This window comes from Varroa destructor, unplaced genomic scaffold (assembly GCF_002443255.2).
Source record: "Varroa destructor unplaced genomic scaffold, Vdes_3.0 BEIS01000001.1, whole genome shotgun sequence".
NCBI classification, from domain to species: Eukaryota; Metazoa; Arthropoda; class Arachnida; order Mesostigmata; family Varroidae; genus Varroa; species Varroa destructor.
This window is the reverse complement of record NW_019211454.1, coordinates 30,992,319-31,013,635: the sequence shown is the minus strand read 5'-3', so window position 1 is coordinate 31,013,635 and position 21,317 is coordinate 30,992,319. Positions and strand designations below refer to the sequence as shown.

Below are 21,317 nucleotides of genomic sequence, written 5' to 3'. Positions count from 1 at the left end.
AATCTGTCTTTGCGCTTATTCTGAGTCACAATGATCAGACCTTTATTACTAGTAAGTACAGACAAATCGACCCAGACGGTTCAAGTGAACACTTTACTATAGAGCAAACGCTAACACAGCCGTTTAGGACTCGTCGTGAACGCCATTCATACGTATGAGATTTTCATGTTAATTGTTTAGATTCGTAGTACTCAAGGTATCTGAAATGCAGCTTAGAGATGTCATGATCTTATTAGCGGTGGTCCTGCTTGCATCTTTTTTAAGTGACAAGTTAGTATTCACTGAGAAACTGGATGCAGCGTTTCTAAGTGGTAAGTAATGAACGTCTAATGCTTGAAAGTTAATCTAACTTTCAACATTAACAGTCAACACGTTACGGATCTGTCACAATACTATATGAAGATTTAAGATGAAAACTATATCAGTTTTTCTTAACAGCAGAGAAAATTGTCAGAGCTATGAATTGAATTAATCTAATATGTATCTATATCAGAAATCGGTATATAGAAAGCAGTAAACATAACCTGTTAACGGTGTTAGCAGATTTTATTTAGACCTACATGACATGATTATATGTCTACGCAACATTAGTGCGCAGCTAACACGTAATGAAGTTAACTGAAAAGATTTTTTGTTTCAACAATTTTTACTTCATGCCGTAACAAGCGGACCTTTCATCTGGTTAGGTTAGGTCAGGTTAGGCGATGATGAATTCTCAATGAAAGATGTCGAATACAAGTTAATTGATATTGATTCGCTACACGAATATGTAGGCCCACAAATGGATAACTTAATTTCACACTTCAGCAAATCATTCCGGAGGGTAGTGCTGATGTACATATGCTTGTTCTAGTACACGGAAATGTATCAACACACAATGAAGAGCGAATTCTATACAAGTACTCTCCATTTTTCCTGTAGGAGCATTTCTGCGTCACTTAGAGAAAACGTCCTTGCCCGACTCAACAGATGATTTTGACACCGACGATAGTCGAAATCCTCCCGCTGCTGATAATGCGGCTACAGAGTCCCTTGTCACATTGTTGAATAGGCTTGCGGCTCACAACAAGGTCCAGCTGCCCCAGCCGAAAGCGCAACAGAAACAGTCTTCAGAATTCCGAGCTGATATCAGAAAGGACAGGCACAAGCAGACAAATGTGGCGCGGACGTATCAGGAACAAGTAGACCAGACAAGGAGCTTCGAGGGCAGCGGGTACGTGCCGTCTTTAAACATACGCATGTTGAAAAGGAGAAACAAAATGTGGTGTGATTCTCTACTGTGCTAGTTGCACGAGGCCTCTTTTAATACGAGAGCAAAACGCATTAAGATACTTGAAACTATGCACAAACTAATACCGACCAATGTGAAAGCATAAGCAGCAGATGGTTAAATTCTGGTTCATTATTTGGTCGGAGGCAACAGCTGCGCCTGCGCCTAAAGACTGAGGATGCCCCCGACGATAAGCTGCACTCTATCATAACTACATTGAACGTTTTCTCACATTATCTTATTACAGAAGCGATAGCAACGCTGAGCTAGATCAGCCCGGTGATTTGGGAACAGAGGGCAGTGGATTCGACTACAATCCTCACTAGAATCATTCACTTTAAGATCACACAAGAAAATTTTTAATTATTACTCTATTATATATCATCTTCATTCATTATACACATCTGTTGAACTCGTCATAAAAAATAAACTCACACGTCATAAGTCAGAGCTAATATGAGTCATTAATACTTCATCGTTTATAGACAAGCTTACAATACAAAAATTGTCCGAGAAACGGATTGTTGGCTGCGGGCAGCGTTTCGATCCCTGATTGATGCATTTATATATAGTTTCATAATTAGATAAAATCATATTCATATCTAAATATGCGACTAGCATGAAGCAATAATTTATTCGGAATTGCGCTGAGTAGGTGTCTCCTCTTTTGAAGTATAGGTTTAGTACGGTACTTGCATCTGTATTTATAAACTATAAAATACGGAATAATATTGATTTTTTGGATGAATTCAATGTTTTCCAAGAATATAGGTATATTTCCGCTCGATCGGGAGTGTACCAGTATGTAAATAGTATTCATTTCATTGTGTCGTTCAGCACGACGATACCAAAAACGCCGGTACATTTGATAGGCTTGTGGTGGACCCCATCCGGCGACGGCCTTGTTGCTTAGGCTTCCCAAACCTTGCATTAGTCCCCGCAATGTGACGTCTTGTTGAAAGGTATCGCGTTGTATTGGAATTTTTCAACGAAAAGTGACATCACGGGTGATGTCATATCCCGTGTGCTTTTTGTGCTACCCTGCCCATCGGCAGTTCATTAACGGTAGCCTCGCTTGACGGTGGTTCGATTTCTTCTTTTGGATGTTCGTCTCTGACAGATCAAACTCTTTCATGCCGTTGTCACGATAGTTCTAAATAAGCATTTTCAGCTTAATGCCGCTCGCGATTCTTTCAGCTAAAAAAGGTTTTATCCTCCTAGCAATGTTGTAGCCAACTTTCCCGGCGATCCCATCATTACAGCTGCACTGTCTGTTCTCGACGACCGGACGCTGTAATATGGAGAGCGAGAGTTTTGCATTTCTTCGCAACATAATTTGCTTCGCAGTTTTAGCTAGACAAAAGAACGGAGAACTTCCGTACTTCTGATCCGAGCCCCAAAGTTCCCGAAAAAATCCGCTACTTACTGACCTATCTGTTCTTTTCAAATTGTAATAACAAGTCCATGAAAGCGTTGGAACTGGTTTATCGATGCTGCTAGTATAATTTTTTACTTTGTCCACTTTCGACACCCCGCTAATATTCAGTGACGTCTGTTTAGGAAGAGCCTTTCTCAGGGTGGGGCCGAAAAACTGTTGAATGCTGTCGTCTAGCACTAGCGCTGTCTTTCGTGGTGGAGGAAAGGTCGACTCGTTTAGAGCCTTCGATGTGTCGTGGTTCGCAGTTAGCCGTCGTCACTGGTGCCAGATGGCGTAGTGTAGTACCTTTATGAGGAGCTACATGCGCTTGTCTCCTGTTGTAAGTTTGACACCTGCCCTTCCAGGTTCATCGCTCGATAAAATAGGACCCGTTACCTCAGTTTCCAGGTCATACATGTTTAAACATTTCATAAACTTTCTGTTGCCCACTTTGATGTTGGCACTGAACGTACGTCTCTGACCAAATAAGAGAGCCGAGGAAATTTGTCGAAATTATCTTGTATGCAGACGAATTAGCGATATACAAGTTAAACTACAACAAGCGTTAGCCCGTTTCTATGCGGCAACCACAGGTTCGGAACTGACCGTAAACCTAACCAAGGATCAGATCGCTTTTCGACCTCTAGGTAGCACCGATTGTAACACATGGCATACGTGTCATTTGGGAATATATTATAGTGGAGAGCCTCGAATCGCACCAAAACCTCCTTTCTCCAAAAGGCACTGGAACTACACCCAGCGACTCAAAAGTGACTCACGTTATCCTACGTCATCGCTTTAAGCTTCCGGCAACTTTTAAAACCAGTCTTCAAAGTTGGGAGCGAAAATGCAGAGCAGATTTAATGAGGGTCAATGAGCGGAAAAGGACGAACTGGCTAAACACCGTAGACTCTGCGGAATGTCGGATTCCTATAAGCTTGACTTAATATATAGGTGTCTGCAATGAAAATTATGTTGCTCGTTGCCTCCTAATATCATCTTTAGCGCATCTGGTAAGTTTCTTTATTAAAAATTAGCTTTATAAAGTCAGCAGGACACGTATAACCCATGTGATGCAAAGTGGTTTAAATAGTTCTATATACAGCCTCTGATATTGGAGTACTGTGTTGTCGATCTGTACATATGAAAGTTACCAAAAGTGGGTAAGTTAAGTTTGATTGATTGATAACACATAACTATACAGCCCGCTAACTAAAAAAGCTATGATTTCTCGGTCTAATATTCCAGTACATTTTCTTCATCTTTTTTTTTTTTTACTTTATTCATCTTTATTTTAATTAATTTTACTCACAAATCTTTCGAGACAATTGATGATCTGCCGGTTTAGCAACATTATTTCATATATAGTAGGTGCTCAACCGCAGTGTCTGCGGTTATCAGATGGAAAATAATAACCTTACAATTCATTAAAAAAACACGGCAAAACGCGAAATCTTCTGTTATATTGATGCGTATATCTACCATGCCGCGTATATCCTATAAATTTAATGAATAACTATGAATACTATTCTAGAAGCAAATTTAGCTGTCGTTAATAGATCTGCTAGGATCGCACTCGGTATAAACTGCTAACTTTAGTAAGAGTATGAGTATTCTACCCTTAATCAATCACTCGTAGGGTCCTTTTATATATATATATATATATATAGTTTCCCTTGATGATGCACTTCTGGACTTGTCGTAGCACCCAGAACAAAACAAGCGCGCTGATACTTGACGCTAATATTAAAATAATAAAAAGGAGATGTTCTCTTAATGAAGGCTGAGAAGAGTCTGTGTACACTAACAACATTATACACAAATGCTATTTTGTAGTGAAACGATGGGTAGTCCCTAATGACCTCGTCGTTTTGGTATATCTGCAATATATCGACCTGCTTCGTACCCCTTCACTACACGTTCACTGAAAAGGCATTATCAAAATACGCTCGACTATCAATCATTAAAATTTAAATATAAACGAAATGACTCAGAGATGACAAACAAATGGGTTAAGAGCTATTCGAACGCAAAAGAGCAAGCAGGTAAACATAACGAAAAACAAGCGCCGTATAGTCTATAATGATAGCCTCACGACCCAAGCTCTTTAGTTGTGTTGTGTGAATCTTTGTGTTCTACAAAATTAGCGAGTGATGTTTTCCCTTGACACATTTATTAGTAAATACCTATCATCCCGGAGTAATTCAATTACGAAGTGCCACTTCGGCATAAACATCGGCCATGATCTATGCAACGATGCTGCGGAGCCCATGTTCCTTTTGCTAAGCTCTATCACTTCATGTAGAACTAACCTCGCATTTTGAGACACCCCTATAAAGCTATTAGGTGAACATTGTTTGTTGAACATGTTGTGTGCTTTTTACCCTGTCTCAATTGGCTTACGTTATTCGCTAATTCCTTGTTTTAACATGAAGTAGCCCCTCTTTTCAATCGCTCATTCAAGACTCACCAAGGCGACATTGTGTCTTTCTAAGTGTAGAAACAGTCTTCGTTTTGTATTTCTAATTCGTTTCTCACATAGCAACGCATGCAGTAATAACAGTTTAACGTGCAGCCACCAAATGCGATCCTAAATTGAAATATAGCTAAAATACTATTAAACATTACATGCACGCGTTTAACATTGTATTCGTGTGTGTTGATTCGCGAGTCCTATACCATACAAAAATAGTGAATTGTTATCTTAGGGTTCTTTCAAGTTTATTTCTTGTTGGCGCTTGCGAAGCGGCCTCTGCGGTGCCCTCTGATAACCCCATAAAACCGGATCGTTTGCGGTAGGTCTTAGAAAGTAGGCGGAGGGTATTAAGGGCTAAGTTCGTTGTGCGTGCTCTGCATACGCTATAAGGGCTAGAAATGTTCGCTCATTCTAAATTCTTATGATTCTGTTAACAACCCTGGACCGGTTACCGACCATTTATCATATGGACACTGAATATAAGCGATTCCTCTGCTGTACTAAGCCCATTCTAGCGGTCTTAATCTACAAATGTTTTTCGCATATATTGATACCCTGCCATTTGCTATTCTTAGAGCAAGTAAATCGTACTACGTCTTTTAACAGCCCCTTTTGTTTCATAGATGAATACCACCTTGTAATCAAAAACTAGGATATATCGCATGGATGTACCTTCTATACTCCAAGAATAAGCTTAACGATAGTTAATGGAAGACTAATTACATGTGTGAAAGCACATGGCGGGTGATACGCGTTTTCGCCTCGTTTGCTGCATTCGAAAAATGAAGTAGATGAGGCAATGAAAAACATAGTTTGACACACCTGTTCGATGAACGGTTTACTGTATACCTCCGATAGTTTCAGCTTCCCATCACAACTCCTGCGTACAACGTGACAACTGCGTACTACTCAAGAGCTAGTAACTGTCGATTTCATTAATAAACTTACATTGACTGTACATTGTACATGGAGATCTTACTAGGAATCATCTGCAGTTCATAATGGAAAGAGTACTTCCTAGCAGTAGACTTCGAGGGGGGTAATGACAGGGCTGTGGTTACTTAATTGCGTACACATAAGCTGTTTTATGTGCGTGCTTTATTTTTCAGCTTCCTATCGCGTGGGGCGAAGTTTTTCCTATATTTAGAAGCAGGACATATATATCTCTGTTTTATCGATCATTTAAATAGCAGCGTTGCGTGCGCCACTGTTTAATTCGGCAATTTACTACAAAGTAGCACTTAACTCATCGACGGTTGTTTAAATGGCAAGTGACTAGCTTAAATGCCCAAAAATGCAAATAATAATGCTCAATATTGGTAATAGCTTAATTATTCTGTTTCTAAATGTTTGCCTTGTAATCCTGAGTGTATGTCGAACCTATTCCTGAAGCACGGTATTTTCATTTCGCACTGTTAAATAATGTATAGCAATTTCCTTATCGAAAAATCTCGAAAGGTTGAGATCTACCGAACTGTTTTGTTGAGTCAAGCATCGTTACACACAAACAACGCAAGATTCCTGTGTAAGCAAAACATTACTATGAAAACGTTTCGAGTCCTTCAGGATCCTTCGAGATTAGGTTCAGAGTAATTATATTTCAGATGGCGGATAGGCCAGGTGATGCTATTTCAACAAACAGGTTCTACAGAGTAAACATTATATCCTACATTGCATATGGCTTGCTAAAGTAAGAACAACCTACGATAATACCGTTGCCATGCGAGACGGTCTAGCTCTTAGCGTTTCAATTGGTGTTGATCCTAATCTTATGCAAAATTATGACCCTCATAAATTAAAGAAGATGTGTGAAATAGTGGCGGCGGACATAGCGGCTGGAACAAAAACACGTTTTTTCGCCCATATGGGGCATGGGCGTCGTGTCAACACAATTAATTAGCAAATGTGCAAGAGTTCGCCAAAGGTTTGGTTGATAACGCGTGGTCACACAGCATAGATAACCAATATTCGTTAAATTGCAGCATAAAGATATCATTATATTTCTCCGCGATGATAACGCTGCGTATACAGGGAAACGAGCTATCTACTTTTGACGCTAGAAGTCATTTCATGGAACTTACTGCCCTTGAAACTTTGACTAGACTTAATAAATTATCTTACTTGATCCTAAGTATCATCCTTTAGAGTATTGGCGGTGTTGGTATACATAGTTCATTTATACTCTCGACTCGACGAGATAGATCACTTAACTTCACCATAGTCATCAATGTAATCGCAATGCTCCTGGAGTAGGAACAGCGTAAGAGCGAAATCATCTGACTGTCAGAACTCGGGCCATCGATCGCTTTTCAGTATTCATATCACAAATAAATTAATTGACTAGTAATAGTTGCAGATTTCTCCGCGCTTGTCATTGTCTCTATATAAAAAAAATATATAATTTTTTTTTAACAATATACGTTCCGATGCGTAGTTTTAGTTCTCGGCTTAGAAAAGGCCCTGTGGAAGTAGTGTAATATACCAAAGGCAGGCAGCTGTTTCACTATATACCCCATGTTGCCTTCTGTCCTATATATAGTTCATCTGATATGTCAGCCCGCCGATAGATAAAAGCCTTAAATCACAAGCAGCGCACAAGATTTCGAGATTATACTATCGTCACTGTTGCATTAATTTGTCATCAATTCAAGACACCCGCTATTTCAGATACTTAAAACCACCCCCCAGCCGCTGAAGCTCGCTAGACCTCAACTACCGCATTCAATGTTGCTTTGATAGTCTTAGCTGATCACAGTAGCAGGAGCTTGGGTTCGCATGCCATTGCCAGATAACCTATCAGCGATCAATTCCAAAACGAGCTTGCTAGTGTTTTTTTCTTCCATAACAAAAGGAAAAACAGCAGTTAAAGAGAATTTTGAATGCGCTAGTCATTTCCATACTTAACAAATGCGTGAAAACGGTGTCATCTGTAGATGGCGGCGGTAACCACTCGGTATGCGCAGTCCTTAGTAATCGCAACAAACACATGGTACGCTATTGCACTGAGAACCTTTCCGACAATGCCGGTCTCCAGTGGAGAAGCTAAGGTTTAACACTACATTCAGGTCCACGATACCCAAGGCATCAGTTAAGGCGTCAATTAGGACATCACTTAATTTGGTAAAGTCTGACGCAGTTCCTTTGTGCTATTATAGGCTGTGAATGCCGTGAAGAGGTACATTTACCAAGGAGTTTACTATACACATCAGTTTATCAGGGTATACGATGCCCCGAAAATATTGTTGAAAACCTTTATTTTCTCATATCAGAATTTTTTTTAAAATAGATCGTTGAAGGTTTAGTATGAAGTGTCAAAGTATTAGATGATCCTTCACTTTTTATCGAGGATATTTATCGGGATTCTCTAGCTAAGTTTTGTGGTGTTTTTTTTTTGGTGATGCTTGGATCGGTTTTTTCACAAACCGAGGATTGCTATATAAGACGGTTTCTTTGAGGGGTAACCGGTTCAGCAATTCCTATATTATCGTTATGCCTACTTTGCTTCGTCTACTCTCTAAATCTAAAACTGTTAATTGCTCAGTTCAAGCGTGTTTCCATTGCTTTTCGAACACGACTATCGATCGAGCTCGCTAACTCAGTGTGACATTTGTACAATCCAACAAACATAGATCCATTTGAATCTTGAAAAACGACTAGGGGAACTATTGTGGTTTCGCTGTGCAATCATCTTGGCTTACGGGCTGGCAGATGTGTAAATTACGTGCGTATTTGGTCCAAGTACTTAGGAAAAGATTACTACGACCACGTAAAATTCCACATATGCTCGCTTATATATTACGCTATAATGCATATATTACATGCCGTGTTCTATTTAGGTTTGATGCGTGTATGCAAAAAAAAAGAAAAAAATTCTAGAACAATCTACGACAATCATCGTTATATACGACCTGGAAAAACCACAGAAGATCTTTGAAGCTTGCCCGAGTTGACCAAGGTTCTCATGCCTTGAAGCGTACCTCAGTTTGTTAACCAGTAAGCTTAACGCGACCAGCAACTTGAGTACCAATACGCATACGAGCTACAAATTTATAACTACTGATTAATAGCGATAAATTATGCAACATCTAGTGGGTCCGAAAGTATGTCTACTACAAGTATGCTTTTTAGATATTTGTTGAAAAGTTCTTCGTATTATTATAGGTATAGATATTGTTGGACACTCAATTGACCCACAAAACTATCTCGGTACTAACTTAGGCACTAGTATAATTCACTGAAGAAGCACCCAGCTTAATGTAAACAACGGCTATACCAGCACCGGTTGTTGATACAGATGCGGGGTTTCTTCTCGTCCTACAATCGTAATTAACTTAGTGTATATTACAGAGGAAACAAGTTCTATGTGTCTTGCAACAGACGGAAATCAGTGATTCTGAAAACTCAAAAGAATAAGCCGAAATGAACTTGATTTTATTTATACGTTTCAACTTTCCTTTTAGTTTTGGAAGAAGCGCCAGTCTGTAGTTGAGGCCCTTGCTAGCCCAGGTTTTAGCTTAGGTTATGCTTAGGAAGTTATGCCGTGCTTCTGTGAAACGTTTCCTGTAAGCCCTATTCATTTGTGGACCCGATGCATTGCAACTAATACCTATTTAAAAGTCCTTACAAAGTTTCAGCAATTGTCCTTCGCTCACAATAATATATAAATGTATTTCTATCCGCATGTTTTAAGCAAACTGCGAGGTAATCTAAGGTTGGCAAACAACGCTGACTGTTTGATAGAGAACTTCACGGACATATTTGATCAAATTTCAGACCGCGAAAATAATACGCGGTCCCTCACAAAAACGCTTTCAGGCTTTTCGGACTCTTAAAAATCCCATAGTAACAGAAACAGTTTTTTACTCGGCGACAACATGCAGTTGTGGATACAAGAAGATCCATAATCGATTCATGAAATAGAGATACAACAGGGATGCTCTTCAGGAGGTCCAATCATTCGGTACCACATCTCTAAAAATTAATTATTTTTTTACGCGCAACATTTTAGCATACATAGCCGCTTTAGATATCTATATATGGTACTATCTGAATTTCTAAGTATCCTGTAGAAGCGTAACGTACACACAGAGTCCAGATTGCAAGTGTTCTGCCTGGGAACGCTTTTTTACATGTGGAATACACCTCAAGATTCGAAATATGATATACAATTTATAGAAGTATGAATATTTCTTTTATCGCGCATATGGCGCGACGCTCACCAAGCATTTTAAGTTTCTAGTCACGTAAAATAAATTTACGGCTTATGGTGTGGATTTGTGCCAGATCGTCTGGGTCTGAAACCGAGCGTAAACAAACGCCTGTATCGAGTTAGAGCTCAGAGCGTTTAGTGTAGATTTAAAGCAAATACTAAATTTAAATGATATATATTGAAAAATGCCCTTGCTTTACGATAAGCGCCATGAGCAACTCACCAGTCTCTGAAATGGCCATTGTGATTGTTTTTTAGGCTTTGTTTTTTTTAGGTTTTCTTGCTTCATTTGTTGGCACCTTTCTAGTCGATGATCGCATGATGTGGGCCGCAAACTTACCTAAACCTCCTGGTTACTCCGCAAGACCAGACCAAATCAAGAAATATAATTAATGTTTGCAATGCTCTTCCTAGATTTAGGGACAAAATTGGCAATTTTCAGACACGAGGACCGTTCTTGTATATTATAATACAAAAAATTCGAGAAAATAACCTAGCGAAAATTAACCCCTGAAGACGCTCTATAAAGAGAGACTAAGGAGTGTATAGTTTTTTTAGGCATTAGATATAGCCATAGACTACTAATAATAGTCACCTGGTTGATCCTGACTTCATTGCCACCACCCTATCATTTAAACTATTTTTTTTTTCTATAAGTTTAACAATATAAAATTATCTTAAACAAAGATAACATGATAGTGACGAGAGAAATGCCCTAACAAAGCGAGGCGTATACATACAGTGGATTCATCGAACATCGAATTCGACATGGGTAGCTGTTTTCAAACGAAGAACTACTTTAAACAACCATTGATCGCTATAATTAGCTTGCACAATAGAGCAGAGAATTAAGAACTCCTCTAACGGTAAGCGAATGGCAGTAATAGCGTTATATCTGTGCCCTGTTTCACATGATCGATATAAATACATAGCGACTATTCCAGTTGCCATAGTTCTTTGGCTCATCAAAAAGACTCAGGAAACATACTTCTGTGTTGAACTTATCGTTTATATGCAACGCGACCTGTTAAATAATCTGTAAAGTTCCCTGCCACGATAGGGACCGTGCGTCGACATTCCAAATGACACAATGAAGCATTTCATGGTTGAGTAATCGGTTCAATCCCTGTTTGGGGATCAAGGACTGGTTTGATCACACGCTAGCTTTCATATAGCTGCTGGGAAACTAGTTGCGAGAGCTCAAAGAAACGCCGCCAGCAGTCTCTTTTTGTTGACGTTCGTCGAGCGTACGATAGCACGAGTTGCCTTACACGGCTTTTGTTATCGGCCAGAAGCAGCTGTTTAGTGAGATGTTTTTATGCGAATGATAAGGAAAATCTAAATGCGAGATTCACTCTAGACCCAACTTACAGGAGTACGACTCTTGTTGATCGAGATAATCAGCTTTTTTTTCTTGTATTTTCTCGAACAGTCTCGGCATCATCCTTTGATCGAGTGATCCAAGACACTTTTGTACATGGCATATGATGTTAAATCAACCCCGTGGCTAAGGGTTAAATAAACTAGAGTCCACTGGTAATTCAAGAACGTGGTATCACGGCTGCCCTAAGAAAGTGGATGAAAGCTGCCGACCTAAACTGCTCCTCTATCACCTCTCAATACGATCTGTATGTATGCCTTCGAACCGTATAAATTTTAGAAGCAGACTATGTAAAAATAGTACGCAATTTAGATGAATACTTAAATTCATTATCACATTTCGAAACTGCATTTACGATGCCCGCTGCCACAGCCACTTATTTCTGTTCGATGATAAAATTATTTCGTTTTCTACACTCGTAACGGTAAAAGTCTTGTTACGAGCTGCCTCAAATCGGTATCAGGAAGTACGCGTGCCAACTGAAGCTTCCATACTAATTCAGCACTGGCTGTCCTCGTAGGCTGTTCCTATGCACGCAATTTGCGCCGATACAGTGAAACGCTCGATCAAAGCAATTTTTAAATGATCGCTTTTTCTTTCCGCCAGAAGGGGTTTGTGTCGAAAGCGAATTCATTATGGGCATCGTAACATCCCAGCGTAGCACCCATTATAATTTTTTTCAACGGCTTCTATAAGTCCGGCTATATTTCAAGTCCGGACCTTCAATACCTACTACTAATTAGACGATGTGGCCAATCGAATTCAAACTTAAGCCGGAATACCGACACAACGCTCTTGTAGAGTAACGAAAATTCTTAAATACATACATATATATATATACTACTTCGGAAGTAAGACGAGAATCGAGAAGGATAAGCAATTTACTGGAATCGTCCCAGCGTCTTCGGCAACGAGAGAACAATAAGTACAGATGTAGAAATAACGAGCACATTTTCGGGCGACTGTGCTCCTGTCCATGTCATCGCATTGTTGTATCGCAGTGCAACGAACGCGTTAGCTGAACGACTGAAAAATCGCTTGTCTGTCGCCTTGCTGCGACCGGCTGTATAGTTAATTATCGCTGAAACAGACATGCGTTCTCGCTCCGAAGTTGCGTCAAAGCAATATTCAGTGTTATAATCCAACCTTCACCTTTCGCTCAAGGTCACTTTGTATACATAGTGCTAAGCAGCCTTATTGAGAGGTAGCCTTATTCAATAGTCGTAACGATAATTCACAGCTATATAGAAGCACATATGGCTTCATAGGTTCGTGCCATAAGGGGCGAAAACTATGGGTCACGTTCTCATATGGCAAACATCTAACGCACTGACTTGTCAAATATTATAACACTGACCCTACATTCAGGCGCTTTCCATGGACAATAACGCAAATACGATCTTCTGAAACGAACTTTATCTTCATAACTAGGCTCCCTATTGTATAGAATAAAAGGACGTAATTGTTGAACTCAGATTATTTGCGCACAATATTTCTACGTTTACAACAACCTTCTAAGCAAATCTGAGTGGAAGAATCTCAGCGGAAATACGATCATATGGCCAATGGCGGAGGCGATTTAGATATGCAAGCCGTGGTTTCGGAGCTTGCAAAGTTCATATTTAGGCCGAATGAACTATAGTTCCGCTTGATACGACCATCGCAGAAGCCTTACATGGCCAAAATTTATCTGAGATGCATATTAGTGTGATATTTCTTAAAAGCTGGATTCATGAAAGTCGTTATCACAAGACCGACTACAGTAATACCCTAAAAAACAACCTTAAATCGAAAAATTAAATAAACGATCGATATCTCCTTAGTAGTCGTTAGGCAGGACGACATTATTTCGATCCATTGTTCCCAGACCAAACCTTGCCATTTCGTAAAATGCGCAAATCAGCAGAAATATGAGTATCCCTGACGCAATTCACGCATGGATAGTAACGAATGAGACAAAACAACTATACTTTGGCTTATTACAAACTTTATCCTGTCTTGCAGTAGTCTGCATAATGTGTACGGTCTTTGTTTATAATAAACTCACAGATTTCCATTGTTTGGAAGTGTTAACGCTTGGTAACAACGGCTTGAGTGATGTCGCTGCATGGAAAACATCTCGAAAAATACCCATTCTCTGAATGATTGTATCGAATGGCACCACATGTCAGGTGAAAGGTCTACGAGTGGGGCTCACTCTGTCGATAGATAATTTGATTGAGCCTAGAACCTACAGTTAAGTCGTGATTAGTGTGAGCGCACATTGTAAGCACCCGCAGCAGAAGCACCCGTATTAGGATTAGCTATACATTTGTGTCGTACGGTCGAATATTATAAATGCCGTATAAATAAGTATCAAAGCTTTCTTCGTCAGGGTTGTAAGGGCCGGGATTAAAGGAGCGTCGATCGCGTAAATTGGGAACTCCTGAAGCATCTGTTCCGCCGCTCAATGCGGGGCTGTTTGAGACAGCGGCGAAGCCAGGCGAAGACTCTTCAGTTGATTGGTCAGATGCACGGTAATGGATAGTCCAACAAAACCATCCGGAAATCCCAAGAGCAGAAACACTAACCAGTATCCCTGTCAACTTGTGCTTGTTAAAGTTAAATATCCAGACATTTTCGACAAGGTTGGCAACGTCCGCGTAAACGGAGCAGATATTCCAATTGCCATTCCATAGCTGAAAGGCGTCTCCATGCCATGGAGCATGCATTCTACTCAAACGCTCTATTACAAAGCATGTGATTTAGAAATTGTCTGTCACTATCGAATTTCGTTGTTGTCTCATAGGATACGATACTAGCCACTTAATGGCTAGCTCTGTCGATGCTTACGATAACTTTGAAGCAGACCTGATTACAAAAGTATGGATGCGCCACAAACGAGCGTCATATGGCCTGACATTAGAGAAGTTTTATCTGACAGCCAATATTTATATATAGAAAAGCCAGCCAAAGATAAGACAAAAACCGATGCCTAAGGAAAATCGTGATTAAAAGGGCTTTTCATAATACGGAGTAAAGGGTGCGAACGACGTTGGGCAAAAGTCATGTTGACACTTCGGTCATATTAAGGAACCAATACGATCGACTCCCGATGTGAACTCGTGCACCAGGCCTGACTAGTTAGGCGCACTACCTTTAAAACCTAGGGATGGCAACTAAGCTTACCCAGGCTATTTCAAATAAAGCTACCGGGAGGTCTGCTTGCCGGACTGGATCAAAACTCATATGTGTATAGCAAATATTTGAGGTTGTCTTAAGGTTAAAGGCTTTTTTACTGTAAAGCCAATGTTATTAGACCTTTTTCTGCTAAAACTTTCTGCTAGCTATGATAGTGCACAATGCAATTAGCTATTGATGTGGTCGTACAGTATCGTATACTGAACTTGCAGACAAGCTTCATTATATAGTACTTCGTAAGTTACACTTGAGAGAATCGAGATATTTTTGAGCCGGATGAAAAAAGCGCCCTGTTTATCTACACTTGGCAACAATAGCAATTATTATAATGTATAACAATGCATTTAATTAGTTAAATCGGTTGGGATGAAACGGTTACCAAATGTTGAGCTTGGCCGATGTTGTCTCTTGTTGATGACTTACTTACGCCCAATTTGCATAGACGCTAGCAGATATATCAGCCTTGTACTGTGAGCACATTCGAAAATATACCTATCGTAATTAGGAATCGATATTGTCCTAATAGTAAATTTACTTTGGCGTTTCTAGTCATGCGAGGGCTTTCGGTCAACCATCACGTATCGTAAAATGGCCGGAAATATATTTTCATTGCTGCGTTGCGTTGTTAGATCCCAGCCAGGAACGTTCAAATGATCCTTGAAGTGCATCCGTTTTGCGGCCATAATGAGGTGCCATTGCTTCAAAGCGGCCTATAGAAAAATAATCGCCATTTTGTTACAGTGATGTGGTAAGATTTATTTCGGAATGTGTTTATTTTTCTCGCAGTTATGATCAATTTTAGTTAATCAAATTTGTCCTATAAGTATTACGTAAATGAAGCTCTTATGGGAACTACTCGAGATCAGTTAACTATAGTGTTGTATGCGATCAGTACATTGCCTTAGCACCCTGTTATAATTCGAATTAGCTTTTAATTATGTCCTGGATTATATGGACGCAATCCGACTGTATTCGATCAATTATTTTCATTCGTTCATCCGTGTGTAATGTCTCACTACAATTCCAAAAGGCTACGAACATATCGAAATATAGAAAAAGGCCATTTTGTGTGACTTTTGTCGGGTGGAGTCGGAAATTGCCGCCCAAAAAATGTTTATGAAATATCGAGGTGACTGTATGTTCTGTTCCAGGGTAGGTCTTGCTGATTCAGCAACGGAAGCGACACGAAGTTATATGTTCGCCAAAATGTTTGCATTCCTGTGTGAGCGACAGCGGGACAATCTATAGCCTTAAGATAATGGTAAAAAATTATAACGAGGTTTAGACAACTCGGTGGATCTTCATTGCATTGAAGTGAATGATCACAGTAAGTATCTGCAATAGTAATAACAAGGTCGAAATTGCCCCAGACAAAAGGCAATATACGGAGGGGTTCTCCAAAAATTAACCTTACGATCCATAAGGATTGGGTGAGTGGTCGTTTTGCGGCTTTCGCAATTCGCCTAGTCCTTAACACGAGGGAAGATGAAATAATTTGCTGTGATAAATAAATTCATCTTTTGAAGTTTGGCTAAAAGAAACATCCCACTGTTCGAATGGCACAAAGTGCCCACTTGTATGAGTTTCAAAGATGGCGAACGGCTACTTTACTTTGATTAATTCCTAAAACCAACGATTCCTTGCTAACGAAAAAAAAAAACAGAGCATAGGTTGTATAATCCTATCAAGCAGAAATGTTGATATAACATGTCGTTTCGTTAAAATCTTATTCCTGATCATTTTCTTTTATCGCATCGTATGGTCTTCGTAATTCAACCGGGTGACAATGTCCTGCACGTAAGGTAGGCTACTAACAGCAATAAAATTTAACGATGAAGTTCCGCTCAAGTCGATAGTAGTTCCTACAATATCGGTGTGCTGGCCGCACGGTTCATGCGCGTTATGCGATGTTCTAAGGAAACCGATTTCCAAGAGCCAGCCCATACTATTTTAGAGTTGATTTGTAAGAAAGTTATAATAGGTGTCACACATATCGGTGCTCCCCGATGTTTTCATTAGAAGGTCTGGCATATCGACCATTGTAGATTTATTATCGATCCTGAAATATGTACTTGTTTGCATCTGGACAGAAAAAAATTACAAATCTATTACTTGACTATACTGTTTTAAATAAGAAAAACAAAAATACTCTTATTCTTTGGTAATTATCACGTAGTTTGGCAGCGTATTCTTGTGAACGAAATAGTAAATTGTGTGTTTTTTTTTGCTTTTTTTTTTTCTATAAAATGCTGTAATACTCTCCCACTTATTAACTCATTTTTCTCCAAGTTCTATATAGGTCAAAAAATTCAAGCGTGTATGAAGCCAAAAAAACTTCTCGTTATGTATATATTGAGTCGTCGAAAAAATATTGACAGTTTTTTAGCTAGATGACTTAAAAATCATATATATGCGAGATTTTATATAAATAAAATTATGCAGATCCAATGAATAGTTTTATTCAGATGTAAGATAGCGCGCATTGAAGATGAACGAAACTTCTACTAAAAAGCTGCGAAATTTCACAGTTTTAATACGATAACGGCATACGTCCTGCCTATGCCCCCAGAAAATGACGCTGCTAATGTGTCATCGAGACAAACGGCCCAATGATGGTCCTGCATGTACCTTTGCGAAACTGCACAGCAGCCAGCGAAAAATTGCTAATGCGGTTGAAACTGATTACATACGACACTAATGTGCAGAAAAAAATGAGCTCTGCAATCTGCAGCAAAGCCCACACCGACCCTAACGAAGAACATTATGCGTTTAGTGGAATAGAAAAAGAATTGTGCATTATGAGCTGGTACGGTCGAGCACAACTACTCATTCGAACCTTCACTGTCATAGTTAACAAGATTAAAAAGGACTGAGCGGAACCAATGGAAGAAAAGGCGCTGTCTAGGCCACGCATGTTTTTAGCTAGCCGGCAAAAAATGAGAGAACTTACAGAGGAAATTCCAATACAAGATTCGCCGCATAGCCAGATCTTGCGTTACTAGAACATTATCTATTTCGGTGATGTGAACTTAATGTCTATACGAGGGGAGATGCAAGAATCATTAAGAAGTTCTATATGGATTGGATTGTCGCGTTACTAATAAAATAAGAAACACGTATTACGAAAAACAACAAACCAAATAAGTCACAGCTTCAAATGCTCGGTGCCGCTTATCTAATTTAGACGTACTGCCGACGACGATGACTTGCTGGACCGCTGACGCCGTTTCGATAGGTCGTTTCTGTAGCCGCATGTTTCCTACGCAACTCACTCACAAAGCTCAGCGATCACACTGCGACTATCTTTAGCAAGTACTTTATCATTAGCAATAGTACCTGCCCAATGGTTGTTTTGTCTTAAGTACGAAGCTCGATAACTGTCACGTGATTCAAGCGGCTCACTCGCATTGTGTAGCCATGTTCTCAGCCTCTGTGTATAGAAAAAATACAATTGCGAGTAAGGTTTTTATAACAGGCTAGAAATATGAAGCAGACAAACAGAAGTAATTGCTGAGAACAGTTAATTCCATCCAACACAGTCTCGATTGTTTTTTGTCGTTACAACAAGCGTTCAGTTATGTTTGAACGACGTAGCCCTATCTTAAGCGCTCATAATTTATCAAATGTGCTGGTACATCGAATCCCTGAATAATCGGAGACGGCTGTCGAGTGGTCCTAAGCACTATGCGGCTGGCTGCCTCTATAACGATTTCCAGACAAGACAGCTTCGCTTTTCGGTGAAGCCGTACCATCTCACGTGGGGTAGAGGGAGTCATCTGTTTACGCTGCGACATAAATCGAAAAAACACAGTTTGTCACGTTCGTGTCGCTTAAACTTAATCTGTGTGTCCGTCTACCCTCTAAGCAATAATCCCAGCGCTCCTAGCTAGAATCCGATGATTAATAATGTTCGTTCTGTCGTAGATAAGTACCGAAAAAATGAATCGAATAGCACGCATAGAAGAACACCTAATTTGAAGAGTTCGCATATTTGATCTGTTTTATGCAGCAAGCTACTTTTGAAAGAAGTAGACCATAAGCGCATTCAAAGTTTCATCTTATCATGACAAGTCGTGCACTAATGTGGGGCTAGCGTGTGCTGGTCTTCCGACCACCAACGGCACGCAAAGATGTACCCTTGAGATGTTATTAAGCTATATTACTGAGTCATTATAAGTTACGCTTAGGCAAGTGTATTTAATCTTTCAACAGCTTTTACCTTGCGTCTGACTTGATAGATCTTTTAGTGTAAGGTTCGTTTCAATCCGTTGTATTTATTATGAAGGGTACATGACAAACCGGTGTATAGATGAGAGCTCGTCCTCCTTCGTTTGAAATCGACGTTTTAGTAAGAAACTTTGTTACCAATAAAAATTGCAAAAGTTGAATATGACAAACTGTGGCGTTTCGCGATGTCGGTTAGGGCAGATACTTTCACTTTTTTTCCAATGAATTATCGTGCTAGCTAAAGCGCATCATTTACGCCCTGATCTTCTGCGTGATAGGCATTAATATCTTTCTTCTTTTCTTCGATTATTCAAGCAAAAATGTCTAGTGACACGCATTAGGTAGCTACAGTCGGACATAGCTATCATATTCCGGGGCAGATTTATCTGACACAGCAACTGATAGCTGGGGCGCAGCTTTCGCCTAGGGGCACAGACGCGTATCGTTTAGACGCCACAGAAGGTTGAGCAGTTCTGGGAAAACGTTACAAATATGGAATTACGCGAAATAACTTGATCACAGTGCACACATATTTAATGACAGTTTAGTAAACAGAGGTGTACACGAAATTATTAGAATGGGTACTTTACGACCAAGCAACAAATAGCCATTCTGAGTCATAGGCGATAACTTTAACATTTAGTTTGATCGTTTTACTTCGCAAATATCAAGACCTCGAGGTATTTTTCTTTCTCTATCAGATCGACAGCTGATACGTTTGCCAATACGTTGTCACCTCATTGAATGCAGTAAGCGTTTGTTTAACGATATATTATTTTTTAACTGTTTTATTCCGCCGAAATAAACCTACCACTAGGGAAGGAACTTATTCGAATTTAGATATATGTAAGGCACACTTCGAAACTATAGTATCCCTTAACATAGCGTCTAGCGTATCTAAAGCCTGTTTTTTTTTTAAATTCAAGCTAGTTCACAATAACACTTACTTCAATCGCGGTTGCAGTGTTACTTGAAGTTGGCGTCATATTCATTAAAATAATATTTATAAATATCTTTAATTGATATCTTCTAATTTGAGTTCGATGAAACATGCCACTCACGTTACGATCACTAAAAATATACAAATGGATTTTCAAACGAAAGTTTCCAGTTGATCCATCATACTAAATGTAAGTTACCCAATGGCAGCTATCGTGAGAATTGGATGGAACATTTAAGCACGGTGCAACGTTAACGACGGCTGAAAGCTGGCGCGTCGGCCTGGTAAACTAGAACACGTACTTAGCTCTGTCCGTATAAACCACTACTTGTCGTACAAAACTAAATATTGAACTTTGAGAAACAAGCGGCCAAAGTCGTCAGGTAAACTGTAAGTGTTCTCTTTGATCCTTCTTTTTTAAATAAAACTTAAGTACACAAGCTGGTCAGTCACGGACAGAGGAAACATTGTACATGAACTTCTGCTAGCAACAACTTAGGCACACTCGCCTGTTTTCCTGACGCTTAATCTAGTGAGGCTGTACATGCTACTGGTCTCCTTATTGTCAGATGTTATTTCGAACGTGTTTTTTTCTGCTCTCGGGGCCTACATTAATGAACCTCGCGTTAAGTATTCTAGAACTCGTTTACTAGTAGCAAACGGTGCTACGTTACACGAAAACTAACTTCAATGTGCGGAACCGTTATGGAACCAAGTTGGAACCAAGGGGACGACCATTTTTAATTCATACTTCTCGATCGGCTATGCGAATCAGCACGTTCTTGTGTTGTAAACAGCAGTCTGAGTAGATTTAATTGAAATCAATGATTGGGTCATAAAATCTGGTCATTTGTCAGTCCATAAAAATTTGCTAGATACATTCTCTATCACGTCACTTGTACAGCATACACGTACTACAGCTGAGCAGAGCAGAAGAAGAGGTATTGTGTGTTCAACTTATAGTTCATGTGTGAAAATGTGACTGAATAACTTAAAAAATCTTGTGTTATACTGGATACATAGCTTATTATTATGTTATTAGTAGTTTTTCTCTATCTTGATTAATTTGATCTTTTGAACATTTAAATCAATACAGTAAATAAATTCATAGAGCATATTGCATGTATGCTATGCACGTAATGTATGCAGAACGTGGTGCTAGTTCTATGGACACATTTTCGATTACTGCCCAAACGTTTGTCATTGTGGGTCGAAAC

General features: G+C 39.5%; 1 protein-coding gene and 1 long non-coding RNA gene across 3 annotated transcripts; one reads left to right on the top strand and one right to left on the bottom strand.

The window, feature by feature from the left end:
* On the top strand, positions 1-1,720 carry LOC111254341 (uncharacterized). 2 transcript variants are annotated; one of them, XM_022815071.2, is made up of 3 exons: positions 1-311; positions 970-1,213; positions 1,518-1,720. In XM_022815071.2, the coding sequence occupies exons 1-3, from the start codon at positions 206-208 to the stop codon at positions 1,594-1,596; spliced, it is 429 nt and encodes a 142-aa protein (XP_022670806.1). In that variant the 5' UTR covers positions 1-205; the 3' UTR covers positions 1,597-1,720. The 2 variants fall into 2 exon arrangements, with proteins under 2 accessions (XP_022670806.1, XP_022670796.1); XM_022815061.2 differs by having other exon boundaries at positions 9-311; positions 922-1,213.
* An 8,901-nt stretch (positions 1,721-10,621) lies between these two features.
* Positions 10,622-18,351, bottom strand: LOC147758507 (uncharacterized). Its single transcript, XR_015319573.1, has 3 exons — positions 18,071-18,351; positions 15,469-15,643; positions 10,622-10,721 (listed from the first exon to the last, which is right to left on the bottom strand). It is a non-coding gene; the product is annotated as an uncharacterized LOC147758507 (long non-coding RNA).
* Between the last annotated feature and the right edge of the window lie 2,966 nt (positions 18,352-21,317).

What these genes read in the sequence shown, in the direction of transcription:
- LOC111254341 (XM_022815061.2), top strand. Translation starts at nt 206, where the DNA reads ATGCAGCTTAGAGATGTCATGATCTTATTAGCGGTGGTCCTGCTTGCA. An exon ending in GGATGCAGCGTTTCTAAGTG is followed by an intron (nt 312 to 921) that starts GTAAGTAATGAA and finishes TTTTTCCTGTAG; the next exon opens with GAGCATTTCTGCGTCACTTA. An exon ending in AGGAGCTTCGAGGGCAGCGG is followed by an intron (nt 1,214 to 1,517) that starts GTACGTGCCGTC and finishes ATCTTATTACAG; the next exon opens with AAGCGATAGCAACGCTGAGC.